This window comes from Pleuronectes platessa, chromosome 14 (genome assembly GCF_947347685.1).
Source record: "Pleuronectes platessa chromosome 14, fPlePla1.1, whole genome shotgun sequence".
NCBI classification, from domain to species: domain Eukaryota; kingdom Metazoa; phylum Chordata; class Actinopteri; order Pleuronectiformes; family Pleuronectidae; genus Pleuronectes; species Pleuronectes platessa.
The window spans coordinates 810,026-834,066 of NC_070639.1; the positions used below are offsets into that span (position 1 = coordinate 810,026).

Sequence of the window (24,041 nt, forward strand, 5' to 3'; positions counted from 1 at the left end):
TGTCATTCTGCTGTGGCACAGTTAGGGTGTATTTGTTAAGTTGGATACTGTCCAAACAGAATCCAGAGATGGAAGTACAGTGGATTTAGATGTCTGTACTCAGAGTTGGAGAAATGTGGGCCTCTTCTCTCTGAAAGACAGAAAAATTATGTTTAAGACAAATATACAGATATGGAAACAAGAAGACTGATGAGCCATTTATCTGATGTGCCTGTTGCAACTGACAAGATCATATCTTTATAAACTTCTATTGCAAAGTATCACTCAATTCGAGAATAATCATTTTTCAAAGCCAACAAATTAAAGTCCATAACATTGATTTCATTGTCCATCCAGGAGCAACAGGTGGTCAATTGGTTGAGCTTCAAAATAAGAGACAGTGGAATGGTAAGAAGTATAGCTTTAAATCCCCTCATAAAATCGCTCATCTGTATTACTGAAGTGCCATTCCATGGGTAAATTGTAATGAATTATTAAACTATTTTGAGCTTTTTAAGCTTAAAATAATCTGCTTTTCTTAGTAGCATTTAACCATTCTACAGTTAGCTAAATTAAGACTAGACAAACACTTAGTCAAATCATATGGGTCTTACCTTTAGGACCCACATTCCCGTTTCCTTTAGGAAGATTCTCGTAACTTACTCAGTAGTTACTATAGCCCTAGGATGTTATGTGAATACGGAAAGCCCCTTTCTCCTAAAGAGGAAGGTAATGAAACAGTGCACAGCTTGTCATGTACTGACCTCCATCTGTTGGCGGATCCAGCTGAGTGACTGTGTTATGCGTGTGTAAACACCTGGCTTGTTCCTCATAGCGCAGCCAATGCCCCAGCTGGTTGCTCCAACCAGCTTCCATACAGATGAGTCCTCACACGCTAGAGGACCTCCGCTGTCCCCCTGAGGAAAGACAGCACCCTTCACAAATGAGTACATTACAGGTGCATCTCAATAAATTAGAATATCATGGAAAAGTTGATTTATTTCGATATTTCAAATCCAAAAAGTGAAACTCATAAAATATATAGATTCATTACACACAGAGTGAAATGTTTCAAGCATTTATTTCTTTTAATTTTGATGATACAGAAATGTCAGCCTACTGAAAAGAATGTTCATATACAGTGCCTTGCATAAGTATTCACCCCCCTTGGACTTTTTCCCATTATGTACTGTTACTAACTGGAATTCAAATAGACTTAAATAAACTTTTCCCGTTTGATCAACAAAACATGCATAGTACTTTGGAGGTGCAAAATAAATTTTATTGTGACACAAACAATAATGAGAACAAAAAAGTTGACATCTGTTGGGTGCATAAGTATTCACCCCCCTGTGTCAATACTTGGTAGAACCCCCTTTCGCTGCAATTACAGCTGCAAGTCTTTTGGGGTATGTCTCTACCAGCTTTGCACATCTAGAGATGGAAAGGTTTATCCATTCTTCTTGGCAAAAAAGATGAAGCTCAGTCAGATTGGATGGAGACCGTCTGTGAACCGCAATCTTCAAGTCTTGCCATAGATTCTCTATTGGATTGAGGTCTGGGCTTTGACTGGGCCATTTTAAGACATTAACATTCTTTAATCCAAACCATTCCTTTGTAGCTCTGGCTGTATGTTTAGGGTCATTGTCCTGCTGGAAGATGAACCTCCGCCCCAGTCTCAAGTCTTTTGCAGACTGCATCAGATTTTCTTCAAGGATTTCCCTGTATTTGGCTCCATCCATCTTTCCCTCTATTCTGACCAGTTTCCCTGTACCTGCTGAAGAGAAGCATCCCCACAGCATGATGCTACCACCACCATGTTTCACTGTTGGGATGGTGTGCTCAGGGTGATGGGCAGTGTTGGGTTTTCGCCACACATAGCGTTTTGCATTGAGGCCAAAAAGTTCAATTTTGGTCTCATCTGACCAGAGCACCTTCTTCCACATGTTTATGTGTCTCCCACATGGCTTCTGGCAAACTCCAAACGGGATTTTTTATGGATCCCTTTCAACAATGGCTTTCTTCTTGCCACTCTTCCATAAAGGCCAGATTTGTGGAGTAGACGACTAATAGTTGTCCTGTGGACAGATTCTCCCACCTCAGCTGTGGATCTCTGCAACTCCTCCAGAGTAACCATGGGCCTCCTGGTTGCTTCTCTGATTAATTTTCTCCTTGTCCGACTCTTCAGTTTGGGTGGACGGCCTCCTCTTGGTAGGTTTGCGGTTGTGCCATATTCTTTCCATTTTCTTATGATGGATTTTATGGTGCTCAGAGAGATGTTCAAAGCTCTGGATATTTTTTTGTAACCTAACCCTGCTTCATATTTCTCCACAACTTTATCCCTGACCTGTTTGGTGAGCTCCTTGGTCTTCATGATGCTGTTTGTTCAGTAATGATCTCCAACAAACTCTGAGTCCGTCACAGAACAGGTGTATTTATACTGAGATTAAATTGCAGACAGGTGGACCCTATTTACTAATTATGTGGCTTGCAAATGTGACTTGTGAATGCAATTGGTCGCACCAGATCTTTGTTAGGGGTTTCACAGTAAAGGGGGTGAATACATATGCACTCAACACTTTTCAGATTTTTATTTGTAAATGATTGTGAAATCCATGTAATATTTCCCCCCACTTCCAAATGATGCACTATTTTGTGTTGGTCCATTACATAAACTCACGATGAAATAAATTTTAATCTGTGGTTATACCATGACAAAATGTAGAAAAGTCCAAAGGGGGTGAATACTTATGCAAGGCACTGTATATGCACTCAATACTTGGTCGGGGCTCCTTTTGCATGAATTACTGCATCAATGCGGCGGGGCATGGAGGCGATTAGCCTGTGGCGCTGCTGAGGTGTTATGGAAGCCCAGGTTGCTTTGATAGCAGCCTTCAGCTCGTCTGTATTGTTGGGTCTGGTGTCTATCATCTTGACAATACCCTATAGATTCTCTATGGAATTCAGGTCAGGTGAGTTTGCTGGCCAATCAAGCACAGTGATACCATGGTCATTAAACCAGGTATTGGTACTTTTGGCAGTGTGGGCCGGTGCCAAGTCCTGCTGGAAAATGAAATCAGCATCTCCAGAAACCTTCTCAGCGGAAGGAAGCATGAGGTGTTATGAGACGAATTGTAATTTGTGAATATGGGCTATACAAATAAAATTTGATTGATTGATTGATTGAAGTGCTCTAAAATGTCCTGGTAGTCGGCAGCGTTGACTTTGGACTTCATAAAACACAGTGGACCAACACCAGCCGATGACATGGCTCCCCAAATCATCACAGACTGTGGAAACTTCACAATGGACTTCAAACAACTTGAATTCTGTGCCTCTCCACTCTTCCTCCAGACTCTGGGACTTTGATTTCCAAATGAAATGCAACATTTACTTTCATCTGAAAAGAGGACTTTGGACCACTGAGCAACAGTCCAGTCCTTTTTCTCCTTAGCCCAGGTAAGACGCTTCTGACGTTGTCTGTGGTGCAGGAGGGGCTTGACACGAGGAATGCGACAGTTGTCCTGAATATGTCTGTGCTTGGTGGCCCTTGATGCACTGACTCCAGCCTCAGTCCACTCCTTGTGAATCTCCCCCAAATTCTTGAATGGCCATTGCTTCACAATCCTCTCAAGGCTGCGGTTATCCCTGTTGCTTGTGCACCTCTTCCTTCCACTCCACTTTCTATGAATATGTTTGTTTGGATACAGCACTCTGTGAACACCCAGCTTCTTTAGCAATGACCTTTTGTGGCTGACCCTTCTTGTGGAGGGTGTGAATGACTGTCTTCTGGACAACTGTCAAGTCAGCAGTCTTCCCCATGATTGTGTAGCCTACTGAACCAGCCTTAGAGACCATTTAAAAGCTCAGGAAACCTTTGCAGGTGTTTTGAGATAATTCCTTGATTAGAGTGGGACACCGTGAGTCTACGATATTGAACTTTTTCACAATATTCTAATTTTGTGAGATACTGAATGTGGGGTTTTCATTAGTTTTAAGCCATAATCATCCAAATTAAAAGAAATAAACGCTTGAAATATTTCACTCTGTGTGTAATGAATCTAAATAATATATGAGTTTCACTTTTTGATTTTAATTATCGAAATAAACAAACCTTTCCATTATATTCTAATTTATTGAGATGCACCTGTATTTTCACATATTTTACAGGTTCCCTGCAAAGGTTTATTTAGAATTCATTCAGTTTTTTTGTCAAATTAAACAGTGTTTATTTCTCCCCAATTGGTAATGTTGCCATGTGTGTTGAAAGTAGGCTGCATGTCAAATGAAAACAGAAAAAATACAATTTCAAGTGCCCAGCACAAACAGGGGCTTTCAGAGAACACTAGTATTGCTATTATTATTGGTTAGGTAATGTAATTAAAATTATAGATTTTTTATCTATGAAAATGTTATAAAAATACAAAAAATTATCACGATAGACTTTATATTTCACCCCTCTCTCTGTTCACTGCATGGTTCAGTCTTGCTTGCTTTCCAGGTGCGTTACAATGCATATATCATATTCCTAATGATAATAAAATCTACTAGCATAATAACGTTTTTAACAATGATTTGAGGTGTGCTTGAGAGGGGGCAGATCTAATATTGAGTAGTGAGCTGTTCCATAAGTTTGGGTCAAGGAGCAGCTCTCTAGCTGGAGGCTGAACATGAAGAAGTTCAGCTAGGTAAAGCGGTGCCATTCCATTGTCAACAACAACATTTTTAAATCAATCCTTTAACGAACAGGAAGCCAGTGGAAGGACTGCAACACAGGTGTAATATGGTCCCTCTTTTTCTTTCCTTTCAGGAGGCAAGCAGCAACATTTTAGATTAGCTGCATTGAACCCTTAGTTTTTAAATTCAAAGGCAAGTAGATTTCTACATCATCTAAAACACTGGAAAGAGACATAGAATTTCTCAAAAATGTATGCCAGGTGCATATGTAAAAAGAATAGGATAGGGCCCAGAACAGAACCTAGAGGGACAACACAGGTAAGAGGGGTTGTCTCTGAGAAAAAATCACCAAGGTGGACAGAGAAACTCCCTGCCAACACTTTGAAACATAGTAAACAGGGCAAAGACATTACCTACACCACATCCAGTTCTGTTGTCAAGGACATAGAAACCTGGATTACCCACAATTTTCTCTTATTAAACTCAGATATAACAGAGGTTATAATATTTGGCCCATTGCTTCCAATGAAACAGTCAGGAACTTGGGAGTGATCTTTGATCCTGATTTGTCCTTTAATTCTCATTTAAAACAAATTTCTAGGACCGCCTTCTTTCACTTATGTAACATCTCAACTATCAGACATGTCCTTTCTCAAAAAGATGCAGAAAAACTAGTCCACGCCTTTGTTACATCCAGTCTTGATTATTGTAATTCCTTATGATCAGGCTCCAGCAGTAAGTCGATAAAGACTCTGAAGCACATGTCCTGACAAGGACCAAGAAAAAATAGCACATTTCTCCTGTATTAGCTTCGCTACACTGGCTTCTGGTTAAATCTAAAATTCTCCTCCTCACCTTCAAGACCCTTAATAAAATGGCACCATTATACCTTAAAGAGCTGTTAGTTCCTTATCAGCCCACTAGAGCACTCCGCTCCCAGAATTCAGGCTTACTTGTCATCCCTAAAGTCTCTAAAAGTAGAGTAGGAGCCAGAGCTTTCAGCCATCAAGCCCCCCTCCTGTGGAATAATCTCCCACTTTCAGTTTGGGAGGCAGACACCATCTGTACGTTTGAGAGTAGGCTTAAAACCTTCCTTTACGATAAAGCTTATAGTTAGAGCCGGTGCAGGCTTGTCTTAGACCTGCTTTTAGTTATGCTGCTATAGGTCTAGATTGTCGGGGGACCGTGTTGGCATCTGATAGTGGTGGTGGACCACGATCGAGGTGACAGCTGATGATGGATCCTGATGGCGGCAGGGGATCCCTCACATGTGGCCCTCTCTGAAGTTTCTAAGTTCTTTTTACCCTGTTAAAAGGTATTTAACCCTTACTCTTGTTAAAGGTTAAGGGCAGAGGATGTCACACCTTGTTAAGCCCTACGAGACAAATAGTTATTTGTGAATATGGGCTATACAAATAAAATTTGATTGATAGATTGATAAACAGAGTTCCCTGCTAGTTTGACTAACGAACGTCTCTACTTCTTGTCTCTTCACAATGGTGCTAAAATCTGGAGAATTGGCTACAGAGTTTGCCACATGCACAACACAGCGGGAGGTTTTCTACACAGATGCGTTCCTCTGCATTATTTAGGCGAGAGATGGAGCAGCCAAGCAGAGACAAAAGTGACGTATTAAGTCTGCTGCAGAGAATGCGATCATGTTAACAGCACCCCATTGTCGGCACTTCACCACAAACTCTCTTGACATTTTCCATGGTGTCTTCTGCGTGTCTGTCATCACTTTTCAGTGAGAGATTTATTTCCTTATTGTTTATTTCTTTTTGCGTCTGTCGAGTGTCAATCCCCCCACTCGCTCACAATGCATCCAGCGGGGGATCCACCTCCCCCAGCTGTAGGGCTTTATAACAAATAAAATGATTTAAAAATCAATATGAAAATGAACAGGCAACCAGTGTTGGGACTGTGCCCCGTTCACCTCTGACAACCCTTCGACAACGATCATCTGTTGGAGCTTTATCCAGTAGCTCTTTAGGTGTCACAGAAATCTAAAAATGTTCAGTTGTTCAGGTGTTTATCTCCAATCAGAACTGTAAATAAGGTGTTTTGTCTTTTCAATAATTTATGTAATGTATTTTTAATTCAGAATTATTAATCCATAAAACGTGTACTGAAGCGGTTCCTGTCATTGAGGGTTTCTCAGATGCTCTGAATCACTGTGAGCCTCTGTGTTTAATGCTTCAAAAAATCTGTATAACCTGACATGAGTCAATTCCTCCTTCCAGATACCCGGCACAGATCATCCCGGAAGAAATGAAGCCATGGTAAACTTCTGGCTGGTTGCAGGTTTTAGTGGAGAGAAGCGGAATCATGGCTGAGCGCAGTAACACACTGGTTTCTCCTGGGAAAAATGACATGGACATTTATGTGATAGCAAAATACAAATAAGCTATGACAGGTTATGAGTTATAGCTATGAGTAATGCAGTTTTCATATTAGAGCCAATTCAAAATTGTGATCAGGCCGTCTCTCACCATCACCCTCAGTTGCTCCCCATCCAGATATCCAGCACATGGTGCCCTCCACAAAATACTCCCCATGGTTAGGCAGGCAGATGGGCTCCACAAAGCCTAAAGAGAACATTAATGGACAACATCTTCAATTCTACCAGGCTATGTGTGTGAGTTCATGTACTTTTATCTTTGTGAGGACCATTTTAAGCATAGACGCTACAGAGTGAGGATTTTTGGATGGTTAAGGTTAGGGTGTGGGGGTTAGGGAATGTAATATGTCCAGTCCGTGACTTTCCTCACTAAGATCGAAGTGTGTGTGGGGTTGTAGTAGTAGTAATAGCAGTGGTAGTAGTAGTAGTAATCATCATTAACAATCATTGAGCTAATGTGTAATCATATCATGACACCAAAATTCTGTTTCAAGCTGGACATTGCTCTGGACTGAATGATACATCAATCAGCTGTTTAAAAAACCACAAAATTTAAGCTAAACGGTACAGAAATAAGACAAGTGACATCTATTGGGTAAGGGCTGATACAGACAACTAATCCACATAATGACAGTCTGCTGTCAGAGAGAAGAAACAGAAAGTGAGGGGGGATGGGAAGTGGGATTGGGAGAGAAAGAGAGAATAAAATAAGCAGTAGCAGAGGTCTCAAAGGCTTTGCGCTATGAAAAGATGGTGGCATGCTCACCAGGATTTTGGAATAGTGTGACTTAAAATAACAATACCATTAAAAACAAGTGGTATGGTGAGTTTCATCAGTGCAATGTCGAAATCCAGTCCTTTGGGCCGATAGCGGGCATGGTAGATGATCTGCTCTACAGCCAGAGACTGTGCCCCGTGGACTAGTTGCTCTGTCAGCCCCACATGGACGACCCACATGGATGGATCTGCAAACCTGATTAGAGACAGGACAGAGGACGTGAAGCACAGAATTCATGTCAGTCAAAGTGAGGAGCCCAGTTAAATATATTTTTACAGAGTAAAGTTTCCTTTCTCTGCAGTTTAATGTTTTGCTAATTTAAACAAAATCCTCAAAAAATATAAGCCAATAGGAACACCAGTCATGTTTATAAGCTGAGCTTTATAATGATCTATTATTTGGATTATTAACTTACATACTTTGCATCTCCTTTGGATGTGCACATTAACATCTCATTGGGGATTGTTCAAGTTTGATCGTGTGACTCACCCATACACACAATGTGCCGCAGTGAGGATCCAGCGTGACGTTATGATGGAGCCTCCACACAGGTGTTCACTGCTGTAGTGGAGGCTGACTTGCCAGGGGAACTGACCCGGTTTTGAGATGTTCCCTCCAACAATACGAGTGTTGTACTGAGGCCTGGAGCCGCATTCTGGAGAAAAACATGACACGGGTCAAACTCAGCAGTTCGACAATTCCGGAATCAATAATTCAAATACACTGGGCTGAGCTGGCCAGTGTCAAGCGGAAAAAATTGACTCAACGGCGAAATGATCGCTTCACGGCGCTAGGCGTGGCGCGGCGCTTCAGTCCGGTGTGTACCAACCAAAGGTTTAACATGGGGGATGATGGGAGGCACGTGGCTTTTTTGGCTTGGTGCTGCGCTTAGGCGTCGCTTCCGCGTCCGGTGTGAACCCAGCGTTAAGGCCGATTTATAGTAGTTTTTTACGCAGGCACGCAAGCATGCAACGTGCCTCTTGCGTGCTTGCGTACCCACTCTTGCGGCTTGCGTGCATCCGCCAATTTTTCTAACTATACGACAAAGCTACGCAAGCCTCACGCAGCCCGCAAGGCTGTGATTGGTCTGCTTTCTACATCCTTTCCGGAGTCGCATTTCTGTTTTCATGCCCTATAATACCGGCAGAAACCACTGAAGATTTAGAAGAACGAATATGGACCTAATAGAAGAGCGTTTGGCAGAAGAAATCCGATAGTATGACCACTTGTATAACCCGTAACTGACTGGTGGAAAAAAGCTATGAGGAGCCGCACTGGCGATGTAAATAAACACTCAACGAAGAAGAAAGAAGGCGTCTCTAAGGTCGTCTTTGACAAAACACGTTACTCCGCCTAGTGTTCTGTCGGGGAATTGCTTTGCAACACGCGCAACCCTTGGGGAAGCATAAACCAAAACGAATCCGTCAATGCAATTGTGTGGCCAGTCGCCGTTGCAGTCGCAGTACTATAATTCGGCCTTTAGGCGTTGCTTCCGCGTCAGCTGATAGGCGACAGCCGAGGCGCACCGCCAGAGGGGGCCCCCCCGCGCGAATGGAGGGTTCCCCCAGCGGGCGCCGTAGATGAGGTGATCCGAGAGAAGGGCCCGACACTCGTCCAGAGTCGCCGACGCTGACCACCGTACCCGGGCCCCAACAATGGACTCAAACACTTCACCCATCCTCCATTGGCATAGTGGTTAATAGATAATTAATTAATTTAAATTATTCGGTACACTACCCCCTACAGGCTTGCAAGCTACCCAGTACCAACCATACCAACAGAGACTCAGCTGCCTAGATATATAGAGTCCTCACTGCAAAGGGCTCCCAGTGACATCAACCCAGAACCTGATTTGAGGGTCCCTACCAACACACAGTCTGTTTCAGTGTAGGGAGTCTACTCTTGTCTTGCGTCAGGGGTCCTAGCTGATATCTACTCTGTCCTGGCTGACGCCACACCTATTACTGCTTGCCAGTCCGCAAACCAGTGACCACCAGGTGCTGGTCCCCGGTTAGCTTACCCTGTACCTTCTGGGCACCAGCAGCCTTCGGTAAGGCATGTGTTCTCGCCTTGGCAGTTGGCCTCATGCTCTGCCTCCAGAGAGATTATGCCTTCCCTGGCGGCCTCCTGCTCTGCCTCAGGAGAGGTTCAGCCTTCCCCTCTGGTCTCCTGCCGCTGCTCAGTTGCTGAGCCATCCTCTGCCTGTATGCCCTTCCCCGGGCCACTTGCCTGAGTTCTGTTCTCTGTCAGCCCTGCCTTTGCATTATCCCCCCCGATTTGTCCTGTTGTCTAGCAGCTCTGCCATCGATCGGGGTACTCTCAATATTAAGCTTTTGGTCTTTAAGTCTTGCCTTTTACCTCTTTTTTTTGTATTTCAGATATCTTTGCCTGATCTAACTGCATATATGTTCACTATACCAGTAAGTCGGATTAAATACTCATTTGGAGCCTGTTTTTAGGTCCTCATCAATAAATCAATCTTGACAAAAAATGTTATATTCCTCACGAGTCATCTGATCTTGTGTAATATTTAAATTGAAGCTTATAAATATTGCTCCAAGTTAAGAGCAGTCTTGAACCATAAGATCAGTATCGACGGTGCATGCAAAAAGAGAATCACTCATGCAACATAAACAAATAATCGACACACTCATGTAATTACAATAAACTCAAGTAGAATTATAAAGGATTTCACATCATGAATAACAGCAATGAGTTATTCTGACTGAGTTTAAAAATGGATAACTAATGGACTTGTCAGAACAAACACAGAGGAATCACACACAAATACAGTGCAAGCATGCAAGCATGCAAAACCATAGACACATGTAAAAAAGAGCCAGGATAAGAAGATAGATCACTTAGTCTTCAATATCTTTTCTTACCCAGACATTTCAGAGTGGTAACCCTCCCTGAGCTGCACTCAGTCTTACTGTGATGACACAGGAGATGGAGGTCAAAACCACAGAGGAAACAAGTAATCTTTGAAGTATGATAAGATAAGATGTTAATATCCAGGTACTTTACATATCAGGAAAAAATTGCAGAATACAGAAGGTTCAAATGCATATAGAAAATAATCATTCTTATAGACGAGGAATATTCAGGGGTAGGGGATTTCCTCATGCAAAGCTTTGGAATTTCAAGATGTCTTAATAGTGTGATCATTTAGTGCAATATATGATGAAATGTTAGATTTATCAGTGTCTGTGCGGAGTCAACAACCGACTGTCAAATCCAAGACTGTTTACTGTAATAACAATTTAACAATATTTGTCACCAGCTTTTCACATTGAACTTCAGGGATTATAAATACGGACTCAGTACCATAAAAGTTAAATTATAACTGCTCTGTCAAAATTAAGCCGTTTGCAGAAATGAACTCTGGATGTCCACAAAATTGGGTCCAGACTTTCTCCAGAGTTTGCCTTTCACATATGAACTAGAGCTACTGCACTGCGGTTGTATGCAAGCGGTGCAGTTTGAGTGACAAGAGTCACTGTTTAAGTGTGTCTGTGTGTCGGCTTGTGAGAGAGAGGAGTCAGGAGGTGCTGAATGAACCTCGTACAACTACATTGAAGCAAAATTTCACTATTAGAAAAAGTTGTGGTCAGTGTTAATATTTTGGCATTGTCCACAAAAAGTGTATGGGCAAAGATACGAGTAAAAATAGGTTGGGTTCATAGTGAAACTGCAGCCGGTCATAGGACATCAGCTGAGTAGGCACTCCTTATGTAGCCCAGAACAGATTGGCCTTCACACTGCTTAACAACTCTGAATGTGGTCTAGCATGATTAGATCACTTTCCGATCAAACAAATCACATGTTTATACCAAGTTTCGCAGGGTCTTTGAAGTATTTCATTCAGGATTTAGAATCAGCTCAGAAGCAGCACAATTACAGATTCATTTTTAATGGCTGCAGACAATAATAATAATAAAACAACTTTGTTTGTGTCCTCTACATGTATAACTACTTTTTCACACAGAGATATATAAATTCCATTTTTTTCCCTCCATTTTTGTGTCTATCGTTAGAAGCAACATGGTAAATCTGTATAGTCTGTATTTATATAATGCTTTTCTAGTCTTGATCACCCCTCAAAGTGCTTAAAAATACAGTTTTTTCTCATTAACCCATTCACACTAACTTTCATACGGTGCATATATTTGCTCAGTTCCACGGACTTGTGTATTTATCTTGTGATACTGCTTTGAAGCTGATCTTCTCACAGTTCCACCTGACACATTTTTGCATGTGTACTTGGAATATGCTGATTTGTCCAGGAAGGCATTGATGTTTATTATGCAACGCAACTTATCTGTGTGAGTCTGGATTTTCAGCACTTGTGGCAGGAATAGGCTGGATGTTAAGCTTGATGTCCACCTGAAGTTGACATCAAAACTTTGACAGCCGCTATGCGGCAACAACTCCCCTGGTGAGTTACAGGTGAAATTAATTTTTACATGAAGTGTGATTTAATATCAAGTATAACGAGATAAACTGCTTGAGGATTTACTCTGGAGTAAATCCAGTGTTAATGTATTTTTATGGATTTGAGAGAATGAGTTTTTTTCAGGGGGCCTTAAACACCGCAAATCTGTCTTTTTCTTCTTCCCGATATAATTGTTGTGAAAATGTATATGTAAGTGTTCTGTTATACAAAGAGCAAGACTATAATTTTAACAACTATAATTTTAACAACTTTTTGTACTTAATGTTTTACATTTGTTGCTTCGCAAATTGTTAAGCTTAAATGTAGATGGGTTATTACAGAACCGTTTTTGACTTTTGAGACAGGGCTACGTTTTGTCCCATAATTGGATTTGCACTGCATATGTAACGGTGTAAATATGTTGTGTGTTAAATCCTGTTCAACGTTGGACTGCAGTCACAGTTTTTGATGTATTTCTTTTATTTTGCCGTGTCTTTTATTTTGAAAACCTATCGCGGGAGCTTCTGGCGCACTTTGTTTTTACCTCAGAAGCAGGTGCTCGCGCTGTAGGTAGGTTGTCTCTCTGTCCTGTTAGTGTTTTAGTTAGTTGCTAATGGTTGATTTAGTGTATGAAACCTGTTTAGTAATATGCAACTTTTCTTTTGTAGATGACTGTGGCTGTTTGTCCATTATATGTTACAGGTATGTTTAATATAACTAATTGTCTAACACTATACGATCACGTGATACTGAGAAGCAGGTGCTCGCGCTGTGGATAATTGTGGCTGTTTGTCCATTATATGTTACAGAGAATAAAGTTAAACTGTTTCCACTAAGCCTGACTCAAGTGAAGTGAATGAAGAAAGCAGCAGAGCAAAATAGAGACCGTCACACATACCCATGTTCATATATATTTATTCTGGCTATGAAATAAATAATATTTATGGAAACAGTTGATTCTAGTCCTATTTGTGAATCATATACAAAAAAATTGTAGTTTTCAAATTGGGCCGTGGCATTCCTATTTTGCGAATTGCTACACTAGTGGGTTGTATATGTGTTTTGTGAATGTAGGCAGAGTGCATGGCTCAAAATCTGCAGCAGAGGGAGCTCTTCTATCTCACAGGAAACACTTTTCCAGAGGCTGCTGAAACGCCACCTTGCAGAGTTTTTAATACCGCCACCTCAACTATAAGTAAGATTTCGGTCATTAGCATAATCAATGCCCTGCGGCGAGTCAGACGACTAAGGCAGTAAAGCTTGACCTAAACTGGTCCGAGAGGAGGGAGGAGGAGCCATATAAATAGGTTCGTAACTTAGACTGTATATAAAAAGGTTTATAATAAGAGTTATGTTTCGTTTTTGGTGCTGCATTCAAGTGCTGTCAGAAGATCAAATCCCTACACAGACTACAACCAAACTAGTGTCCCCAAGGTGTACACAGTTTGCCCATATTTCCTAAAACAAAGCGGGGTGGTTAATTACCACAGTATAATTAAAAAATAATCATCAATGTTGTTATAAATTGTAACGTCTGTTCACAACTTCCTTTCACCCTGACATACCTGAACTCATCAGCATCTGGCAAATCACAGCAGGCTGTGCTTTCTATAGATGGGATCAGGAGCTAAATCTAGTCTTCTGTGGCTGAAGCAATGAACAGAATAAAAAAACTAAAGCGTTTTGATAGGACAACCCTTACAACAACTGAACCATGCACCAAAAAGTTGCTAGGGAAACTTGAAGCAAACATTGCATTGGCCAGAATGAGGAACAATCCTAAAAATCAAGAAGCATCTCAAGAAGCAAAGGTAAGCGATAGGACCATAGGTACTCCCTCTAGAACAGGGGTGTCCAAACTACGGGCCTCGGGCCAACTGGGGCCCGCCATCCATGTTTAATTATTATTTTTTTCTTTTCTTTTAAAACTAACAATTTAGTAGCACTTACATGGCACTTACTTAAGGAACTTTGTAATTTTGCTTTATTTTTGAAGAAATTGTACTCTCTGGATTCTTGTTGTTTAAGGTTTGTACCCTCTGGGTTGAATGCACTTATTGTAAAGGCCGGCAAATGCTTCTGTAACTGCAGCTCCGGCTTTTCACGCAGCTGTCTCGACGGACTGGTTTTAATTTATGGTTCTCCAAGGGTTGCGCGTGTTGCAAAGCAATTAGAGACGCCTTCTTTGTGTGTGGCAGTCGTCAACTGTTTACTTACATCACCACTGCAGCTCCTCATAGCCTCTTTCTGGCGAACAAATCTGCCAGTAAATGACGGGTTATACAAGTGGTCATACTTTCGGATCTCTTCTGCCAACCGCTCTTCTATTTGGTCCATAGGGGAGTGCGGGTTAATGTGGGACATTTTTTACATTTGCTCCCTTCTAGCCGAAATAAAGTGATATATCAGTAAAATTTACACATTTCTCAGTAATTCAGGATGTTTTCTAGCAATGGAAATTATCAGAATGTCTTCAGGACAAAGGGCAGTGAAAATATGATTGTTTTAAAAAAAGTGGTTTTGTGTCCCACTTTACCCCAGCTACAGGGTAAAGTGGTCCACTTACTTTTTCCACTTTAAAACTACCATAACAACACATGTTGTAATAGTTAAAGTCCCGACAGCTAGATTGACAACCACTAATATTGGACTAGTAACAGAATCATGGGGATTGGTCAATTAAGCACATTTATGGTTAATATGATTCATGTGATCTCTTGCACACCCTAGCTTACCTTTACATTGTTTCTCTGTCCAATCGGCAGGGACAGGGATATTGTTTTTCTCTGCGTATTCAAATGCCAGTTCACGGCACTTAAGGCCAATGTATGCTTCTCCGTTTTGACGGACACGGACAGATAGGACCGCCTTCTCCAACGTGGAACGCCCTCTCCGGGCCTCTCCGCGGCTCATCGGAGAGCTTTTCGTGCAGCTCTCATTTTTCTAACTACACGTCGAAATGGCGGAGAGCCCACGGATAGCCCTTGGCTGTGATTGGTCCGCTAACGCCAGCATTTCGGAATGGAAACTTCCTGTTCCATTCCCTACATCACAATAAACCAAAATCACAACTACGACTCTATGATTAATGTGACAAGTGTGTTAAGCCTGCGGCGTTGTCCGGCTGACGGTGGCTGGTTAGAGCACTTACGGCATGTGTGTACGGTCACATACGGTTATAACGAACTTTCATAACGGGGCTAGCGGGCTAGCCACCATGCTAACTGCGGTGGGAACAGCGCAAAAACCCGCTGACTTTAATACCACGGCTGTCATGACACTGTTTCTCAAACACCGTCAGGTTAGAAGCAAACACTTGGTAGTAGTTAGTATCGGGTGTCCCTGCTGACTGTGTGTGGAAGCTGGGGGGGGGGGGGGAGCTAGCTGCCTCCGTGTAGCTTCAAGCTGTTGCAGCCATAGATATATATAAAGACTAGATGTCTTCCGGCGGAGTCTAGAACGTCATCACTGGCGGCCATCTTGCCATAGGCAGGCTTTCTGGAAGGATCTGTGGAACCTGAGGTAGGGTCAGTGATCTGCTCAAACACTTATACTCTTATCTCGCTGAAATCTTGACGGATTTACAAATGGTTTGGTTTCTTACAAACGTTATTAATGTGGTTATAATTCTGGATGCTTGAACATGTTGAAATCGCAGCTTTTCTCTCCGAAAAACGACTTAATCGTGCAGCTTAGTTGTGTACCACGGCTAGGCTAGGCTAGTACAGAGTAATTTTACATTTATGGGAGAGGCAGAATTGTTCTTTCTTTTCAATATAACTTAAGCTGCACATGATTTAACTGAGGTTTCACATCTTGCATTATGATTTATACAGGAAATTGCTGACTTTATTGCCAGTGGACAAGACCAGCTTCTTCCCGGCTGCAACTGACCCCCATCTGTCTTTGACTCTTATCCCCACGCCTCAATTCTGTGTTACATTTACACACACTACAGTTTATTGCATATTGCACATCCTCATTCTGTTCTGTTTTGCATTTACATCTTGTATTAATTTTATTTTGTTTGTTTCATGTATAGTTATTTCTTTCTTATGTGAAGTCCTTATTGTGTTTTTGTAGTACTTATTGTTTTGTTTTTTTTGTTTTTTTTGTTAAATGTATGCACCTTTTTTACCAAAGAAAAATTCCAGGTAGGTGTAAACCTACTGGGCAATAAATCCTTTCTGATTCTGATTCTGATTCTTAAGATACCAGACTTTTGTGCCGCCTACGGATGCTCCAATCGCCGATGTCTCGAAACGAGAACCCGTGGGATCACCTTTCACCCGTAGGATATTACAATATTATGATTTAGTTTTAGGATAATCGTTAGTTACTCATTGGAAGTATGTACAGGAACAGCGGGGCTATGGCATAATAGTATTGCTAGATTGTTTGGACACCTTTTTATTGTTTTTAGTGTGGTTCTTATTCTTAATTTACATAAATACATACATAAATGAAAATGCGGAATGAAAATGTTGACAATAATTTAAATATCTGGGTACATTTCTCACTTTTTTTTTAAGGTTTCCCAAAACCAGAGAGAGGAGGAGGACGTGGGAGGTTGCCCTAAGAAGGGACGGTTTTGTTGCTTCTGACAGGACGCTGCTCTGCAGTGAGGACTTCAGGAGTGGAGGGCATTAGCCAAATGTTACCACGGTTTTACAGAACTGATCTTTGCACCACACTTTTGGTTTCCTGCGCTGTTTTACCGATCAGCATCAAACATTGTTATTTACAGACGTACAGCTAGGTACTAAAGCAACATATCTTTAGAAAGCTAAGATTTTTCTGATTTCACTGATGTAAACCATTTCAAGATCCGATCACCACAGCCGGTACAATCAACGTCTCAGTCAGACCGGAAATAGAAAAAATAACGTTTACAAAGTCGATGCGACTCACCTAAGAATCACCATTATCATATCATATCAGCGTTTTAGGCGAATATCACCAGCCTCTTTAGAGGTTAGTAAATATTATAGATTTGTATTGATTTCCTCCATCTGTATACCTCCACAGTAGTCTAGTTCTCTCTAGAGAGGGTGGGAATTTTCATTTATATTTTATTTATATTTGTAAATGGAAATCTTACACCTTTTTTTTACTGCAAAGAAATGTCACTTTTATAAAAAGGATATTACTAATATAATACAATAATTTGAATTATTACTTGTTTAAACTAAACATGTAATAATTCAAATTATTTTATTATATTAGTAATATTCCTATTATAAATGTATACATATGTCTCATGTTGCCATTCTGTATGTTGAGTTTTAGTAGCCTATATATTGATTTAACATAAAAACCTTGTGCATGTGTGTATTTATTGCCCCTATCTATTCTGTTTAATGATATTTCCATATGAAAACCCATGGTTATAATTATTCATAAGTATACATCTCATTTGTAGAGGGAAATTTTGTACCTATTTTAAGAACATTATTCTATTTTTTAGAACATAACATAATTATTAATAAGTATGCAGTGTCATAACTACATCTCCAGCGTTTATAACAAACCAAACCGTTTAAAAATCGGTTGAAAATTGAGCAAGTTATAGTTAATTAAAAAGTACATGTTCCACTACCAACACAATGTTATGGGTGAGCGAGCTGCCTGTGGCAAGATGGCCGCCATGTGCGGACGTTCGACTCCATTGGCCGGCAACGCGGACGAGACATCTAGTGTTTATATATATCTATGGTTGCAGCTGTTGAATTAGCAACGCAGTTTGGAAACAAGACCGGGGAACCGCTGCGTTAAGACACGATAACATAAGCATTATGACCCGCTGGGTGTCACTTTATTTCAGGAAAAACTGTCGCGTCATCAACATCCTTTTTTCTGTTAGTTGCCATCGTTCACTGTGTGTGAGGAGCCGGGGGGACGTAAATAAACCAGCGTGGACTTCTTCTATATACCTCATGAGGTAGGCTTCTCTAAGCTCGACTTCAGTTGCGCCATCTACTGTTCTGGCGGTGAATTGTTTTCACAACAAAAAGGCTCGTAGAACTATAAATCAAAATCTTTTGAGGGTTGTCTTGTCAATATTTCTATCCCTTCCAGCTTTTCTTAAGGACTTCTTTTCTTGCATGACCTCAGCGGCGGCACTCTCCATCTTTGCGAGGGGTGTTTGGCCCCAGGTTGTCTTCCTGGTGTATAGTTTCTTGGCATGATGGCTTTTCTACAATGTTTATGACATAAAAAAAACCCATATATAATGTAATATAACACTAAAATATGTTTAAGACTAAACTTAACTTGTGCTTCATGGTGGGGTAAAGTAGGACACTGTCTCACCTTACCCCACAGCATTTGTCCCACTTTACCCCACAGCCACCGTTTTAGAAAAAACAACATCTCTTAGCAATTCAGGCTAATCTTCAGCTAGCATCAATCACATGGTTTTATGTTGGAAGTTCACCAACATGTATGATATAAGTTTTTCTACCTGATTCAATTTGTTTTTACACAACAGTTGATTAAGTTCAAAGCAAGAAAAATTTACTTTTACATGCAAAAAACACATTTTTGTGAAAAAACATACTTTCAACAGCACCAGCACCAACTTCTCTTTCATGGCAAGGGGGGAATGGGAGGATAAAAATAATGGTCAAATGACCACAAATGTGTTCCATTGCCTAGATACAGGGGGTGTCTCACATTACCCGATGTCCCACATTACCCCGCTCTCCCCTATTCCTTCTTCTAAATCTTCCGTGGTTTCTGCCGGTATTATGGGGTATGAAACTGGAAATGTGACTCCGGAAAGGATGTAGTTAGCAGACCAATCACAGCCTTGCAGGCTGCGTGAGGCTTGCGTAGCTTTGCCGTATAGTAAGAAAAATCGGGTGACGCGTTTTCAGGGACACGCAAGCACACAAGAGCCCCTTGCGTGCCTCCTGTGTGCTTGCGTGTCCCTGAAAACGCAGAAGCATGCCTTTAGTCGCTTTGGATAAAAGTGTCAGCTAAATTAAATGTAGTGTAATGTACTATGGCCTACTGTACTGCAGACCTTCGTATTTATTTCTGTATTCGGCCCTCGGGATAAAAAGTTTGGACACCCCTGATCTAGAACCTATGGTCTTAAGTGTCTGAGAAACCTATAAAAAGCCTCAAAGACTGAAAGTAGGTCCAGCTGGATGTAAACAGTGGTGCTTAAAGATTTATTTGGCCACTTACAGTAGTTGACATTCCTATCACAAGAGGTGAGAACATGGAGATAATGATCAACTCCTATTTGAGAAAGTGATTAAGAGTCCCAAGAGTAGAAGGAGTTTAAATGCAACAAAACAAGATTGGAGATGACCCTCTCAGAGTCCTGAGACACATCTATAGAGGCTGTTGGACCATCCATGAAAAGTGGACGGAAATGGACACCATAAGAGCAACTCAACAGGCAAAAGCAGCATTCCAGCACGGTGACATTATGGGCCATGTTCAACAGGGAAGAGGAAGTTTGGGCCTCGGTCAAAGTAGACCCCTGTAGAACAAGGCAACTCCCGCAGAGCAGCGGAAATTGGTAGTGTGATAGCAATTTTACTATTTGGGCAATGATTAATAGAAGGAACCACCAAGATATTACAAAGATGAGCAAATGGGTTCCCTTGGATATCAGGGTGTCGCTCAAGCAATGGATGTTATATGATTTCCTCACACACAGTGTCACCTAACAAAGGCTTCACAGGACGGGGGATATGTGTGGGTTATAAACATGGATAAGAGATCTCGGAGACAGATTTTTTTCAGTCCATGGGTCTGAGACAGATTAGGAGACAGGGTATTGGCCACCTATTTCTAAAGATCAAAGAGGCTGATCGATAACTTTATTACTCTTCAGGAGAAGCTTGAAAATGTATAAAAGTGTTGTTTCTCCTCTATGTCATCGCTCATAGTATGATAAATCATTCCGTGATTTGTACTGAGGGCCCATCTGCAGATGTGAATTAAACTTACAGAAAGACAATTGCAATGACTTTTTGCTTGACTATTGACAAATTACCATGACAGTAATCATGGAAATCTGGCACCAAGAAGAGGCAGAAAAATGTGCAAAGGCTGTCACTCAAGCAAAAGAAGGGCTATGGATGAAATGGGAGAGTATAGAGATAAATTGGAAGTTGGATCAGCTGGAAGGTGTCGTGGCAATTTCTACAATCCTACCTTAGCAAGGAGGAAACGAGACACAATTCTATTACAGTTTTGTCACACTTTAAAGGGGACATATTATGCCCATTTTACCACAGTTGATATGGTTCCTTGGGGTCTTAATGTCTGTAACATTTTTTGGTCAAAATACCACAAAGATAATTTAAAACAGCACCCTTTTTACCCTGTCTAAAACAGCCCTCCTCAGATTTATCTGTTTTGAGGGCCCCGCCCCCTCTCACCCCGCCCCCACCTTACCCCACCCCCTTTCACCCCTCTCACCCCTCCCCCCTCTCATGGAGGTGTAGGACATAACGCTTTTACCTCCATTAATTAGCCTGTGTGTTTGAATGTGTTCTCACTACAGAATGCATTCAACATCTATAGGGCAGATTATGGGCCTTTACGTCTAAAGGCCTCTGTATAATTCTCCGAGTCCGTTGCGGACTGACGGACGGACGGAGCGGACGGACCCTTTTTGATTTATAGTTCTACGAGCCTTTTTGTTGTGAAAACAATTCACCGCCAGAACAGTAGATGGCGCAACGGAAGTCGAGCTTAGAGAAGCCTACCTCATGAGGTATATAGAAGAAGTCCACGCTGGTTTATTTACGTCCTCCCGGCTCCTCACACACAGTGAACGATGGCAGCTAATAGAAAAAGGATGTTGATGACACGACAGTTTTTGCTGAAATAAAGTGACACCCAGCGGGTCATAATGCTTATGTTATCGTGTCTTAACGCAGCGGTTCCCTGGTCTTGTTTCCAAACTGCGTTGCTAATTCAACAGCTGCAACAGCTTGAAGCTACACGGAGGCAGCTAGCTTCCCCCCAGCTTCCACACATAGTCAGCAGGGACACCCGATACTAACTACTACCAAGTGTTTGCTTCTAACCTGACGGTGTTTGAGAAACAGTGTCATGACAGCCGTGGGATTAAAGTCAGCGGGTTTTTGCGCTGTTCCCACCGCAGTTAGCATGGTGGCTAGCCCGCTAGCCCCATTATGAAAGTTCGTTATAACCGTACGTTACTGTACACACATGCCGTAAGTGCTCTAACCAGCCACCGTCAGCCGGACAACGCCGCTGGCTTAACACACTTGTCACATTAATCATAGAGTCGTAGTTGTGATTTTGGTTTATTGTGATGTAGGGAATGCAACAGGAAGTTTGAAGTCCCGAAATGCTGGCGTTAGCGGACCAATCACAGCCAAGGGCTATCCGTGGGCTCTCCGCCATTTCGACGTGTAGTTAGAAAAATGAGAGCTGCACGAAAAGCTCTCTGAGGAGCCGCGGAGAGGCCCGGAGAGGGCGTTCCACGTTGGAGAAGGCGGTCCTATCTGTCCGTGTCCGTCAAAACGGAGAAGCATACATTGGCCTTAAGAGGAATAGAGCAGTAAGTTTTTTTTTTTTTATGCATGAGATATCAGTCATTTCTGCATTACAAATATGACTGAGGAATAAAATACAATAAATTACTCTTCCCTCTGTATTACTTTGCTAACTGCTCATCTTACACGTGTCAATTGTTGACATATTACATATCAAACACTAAAAGCACACAACTGTTTCTATACACTTTTATTGTCAGAAAGATTGCTAGAAAGAATGCCACAGAGCTTTTTAAACATAGTTATTAAATGTACTGGTTGGGACAGAGGTAATAAATACAAAAATTACCAAGTATAATAAAAACATTGATTACAAAAATACACTTTGTGCCATCAGTAGCCATACTGTAAACAAAGGAACACTTTATATTTGTGTGTCAACTTTTATTCTCTAAATACAATGTAAACTTTGCTCAGCCGTTACAGGTATTTGGCGTACAGAAGCTTTGTTAGCTGGTGTTGGGGCTATCTGGGCCGGAGAATCAGGGTGGTCCTGCCCTCCTGCGTGGTGCTCCAGATACGCAGAGTGTTCCCTGATGCTCACATAGCTAGCTATAACTTCCTGCTTGTCAGGTTTCTCATACTTGGCAGAGAGATCCTTGGGTATTGAGATCTTCAGCACCTCATTCACATATGGGGCCGGGTCCTGAAAAACCTCATGAAAGATGAGGTCCAACAGGTTATCCACGTAATCTGTAATAAAAATCGGGAAAAAAAGTTATTTATGTTTGACATACTGTTTGTACATTGTTTGGCTTTTAAATAAGCCTGTGAGACTCACGGAAGGCTGCATCTGCTTTCACCGGCTTTGCTGTGCACTCGCCCTTCTTACATCTGTCCCCCGCCGACACACAGGACACACCTCAAACAGCTCCAGGAGGCAGTTTTCAAAGACAATATATGTGGGTGTCCAATGAACAGGGTTGGAAAATTCCATTCTATTAGAAAGACAAAGATTTCACCAAAAGGCTGCAACAGCTAAAAAAGTGTAGGATGGTAATCCATCTGATTATTAAAATGTTTAGATTAAATATTGAGTCACTCACGTCACATCTGCTGACTCAGTCAAGACTGTGATCGAGTCATCAGGATCATAGGTAGCATCCTGTGGATCTCCGAAGTCCATACTTGAACAACTTGGGTTGTCCTCTCCTTCGTCCAAGCAAGGTATCTTACAGCTGAGGTCCCAACACCGACATCAGTGCAGGGCACGGTTTTCTGTGTGCCTATGATAAAACAGACATTCAGTATCCGTGGAGTCACAACAAATGAGACGCTGTTACAACTTTAACACGGAGACACAATCAATGACATGACGGGCGCTGTAGCTGGAAGTTAGCTATGGGCGCTGTAGCTGGAAGTTAGCTACAGGCGCTGTAGCTGCTACGGGCGCTGTAGCTAACTTCCAGCCCAGTGCTGCCGTGGAAAAAAATCTGCGGCACAGTGCTCACGGGAGGACACGCGAGCGGAGGGGGGAAAAGAGCGTTGAGAGCACAACACTCACGAACCTGCAGTGCGAACACCGTTCACCGTGGACGCCAACGCCGTCTTCTCGCTAAGACTCGCCAGCCGTCCTCGATTAATTGTTCAATAACGTTATAAATAGTCGAACATGAAAACTCCTGTAAAGTCTCTACCTATCCCCAACCACTACATACTAGCCCCCCACCCCCTCACACACACGCCACAATATGCTAACGTCACTAGCCTCCACACAAAAAGAAGCAAATACCAGAATTATAAAAAAAAAAAATACTTACATTTCCCTCGTCTTCAGTATTGCGAGGGAAAGATGGCACCGATCCCTCTTTCAATAACAACCTTTTCGAAAATTCAAAGTGGTTAGCTCACACTAACAGATATTTGCCAACTCTTGCAGGAACGTTGCCATCATATATTAACTCAATCCATCTCAATCTTGTGTCTTCTGAAGCTGGAGTCACATGAAGACATTTGTGCTGATTTGTGCAGCCGACCACTGAGCATCTCGGTTGTCGAATTCGATTCATGCTGTTAGTTAGCTTATCGAAGTGTTTCCAAGGCTTGCAAGAATGAGATGGCGGCCGGACACCGATAGACTGTCTATAAAGTGGGTGGGTCCATCTATGGGTGGGTCGAGTGGTGGTGGGGGAGTGCATAGATCTATGGGGGAATGTACTACATGGGTATGGTGCGACTATCACGTCTATTTCGGTTGTAATCCCATTGGACGCACTCTAG

At 41.8% G+C, this 24,041-nt stretch overlaps 1 protein-coding gene and 1 long non-coding RNA gene across 2 annotated transcripts in view; one reads left to right on the forward strand and one right to left on the reverse strand.

Moving 5' to 3' along the window:
* Nucleotides 1-34: 34 nt before the first annotated feature.
* tmprss3a (transmembrane serine protease 3a) overlaps nt 35-24,041 on the reverse strand; it is a 59,728-nt gene continuing 35,721 nt past the window's right edge. Inside the window, exons 8-14 of the mRNA XM_053440261.1 lie at nt 10,721-10,767; nt 8,325-8,490; nt 7,861-8,030; nt 7,149-7,244; nt 6,873-7,015; nt 744-896; nt 35-130 (exon numbers count right to left, since the gene is read on the reverse strand). Of these exons, the coding sequence (XP_053296236.1) occupies nt 86-130; nt 744-896; nt 6,873-7,015; nt 7,149-7,244; nt 7,861-8,030; nt 8,325-8,490; nt 10,721-10,767 (820 nt within the window). The 3' untranslated portion in view covers nt 35-85. The remainder of the gene's footprint in view (nt 131-743; nt 897-6,872; nt 7,016-7,148; nt 7,245-7,860; nt 8,031-8,324; nt 8,491-10,720; nt 10,768-24,041) is intronic.
* Nucleotides 15,758-17,398, forward strand: LOC128456191 (uncharacterized). Its single transcript, XR_008341803.1, has 3 exons — nt 15,758-15,792; nt 16,482-16,561; nt 16,803-17,398. It is a non-coding gene; the product is annotated as an uncharacterized LOC128456191 (long non-coding RNA).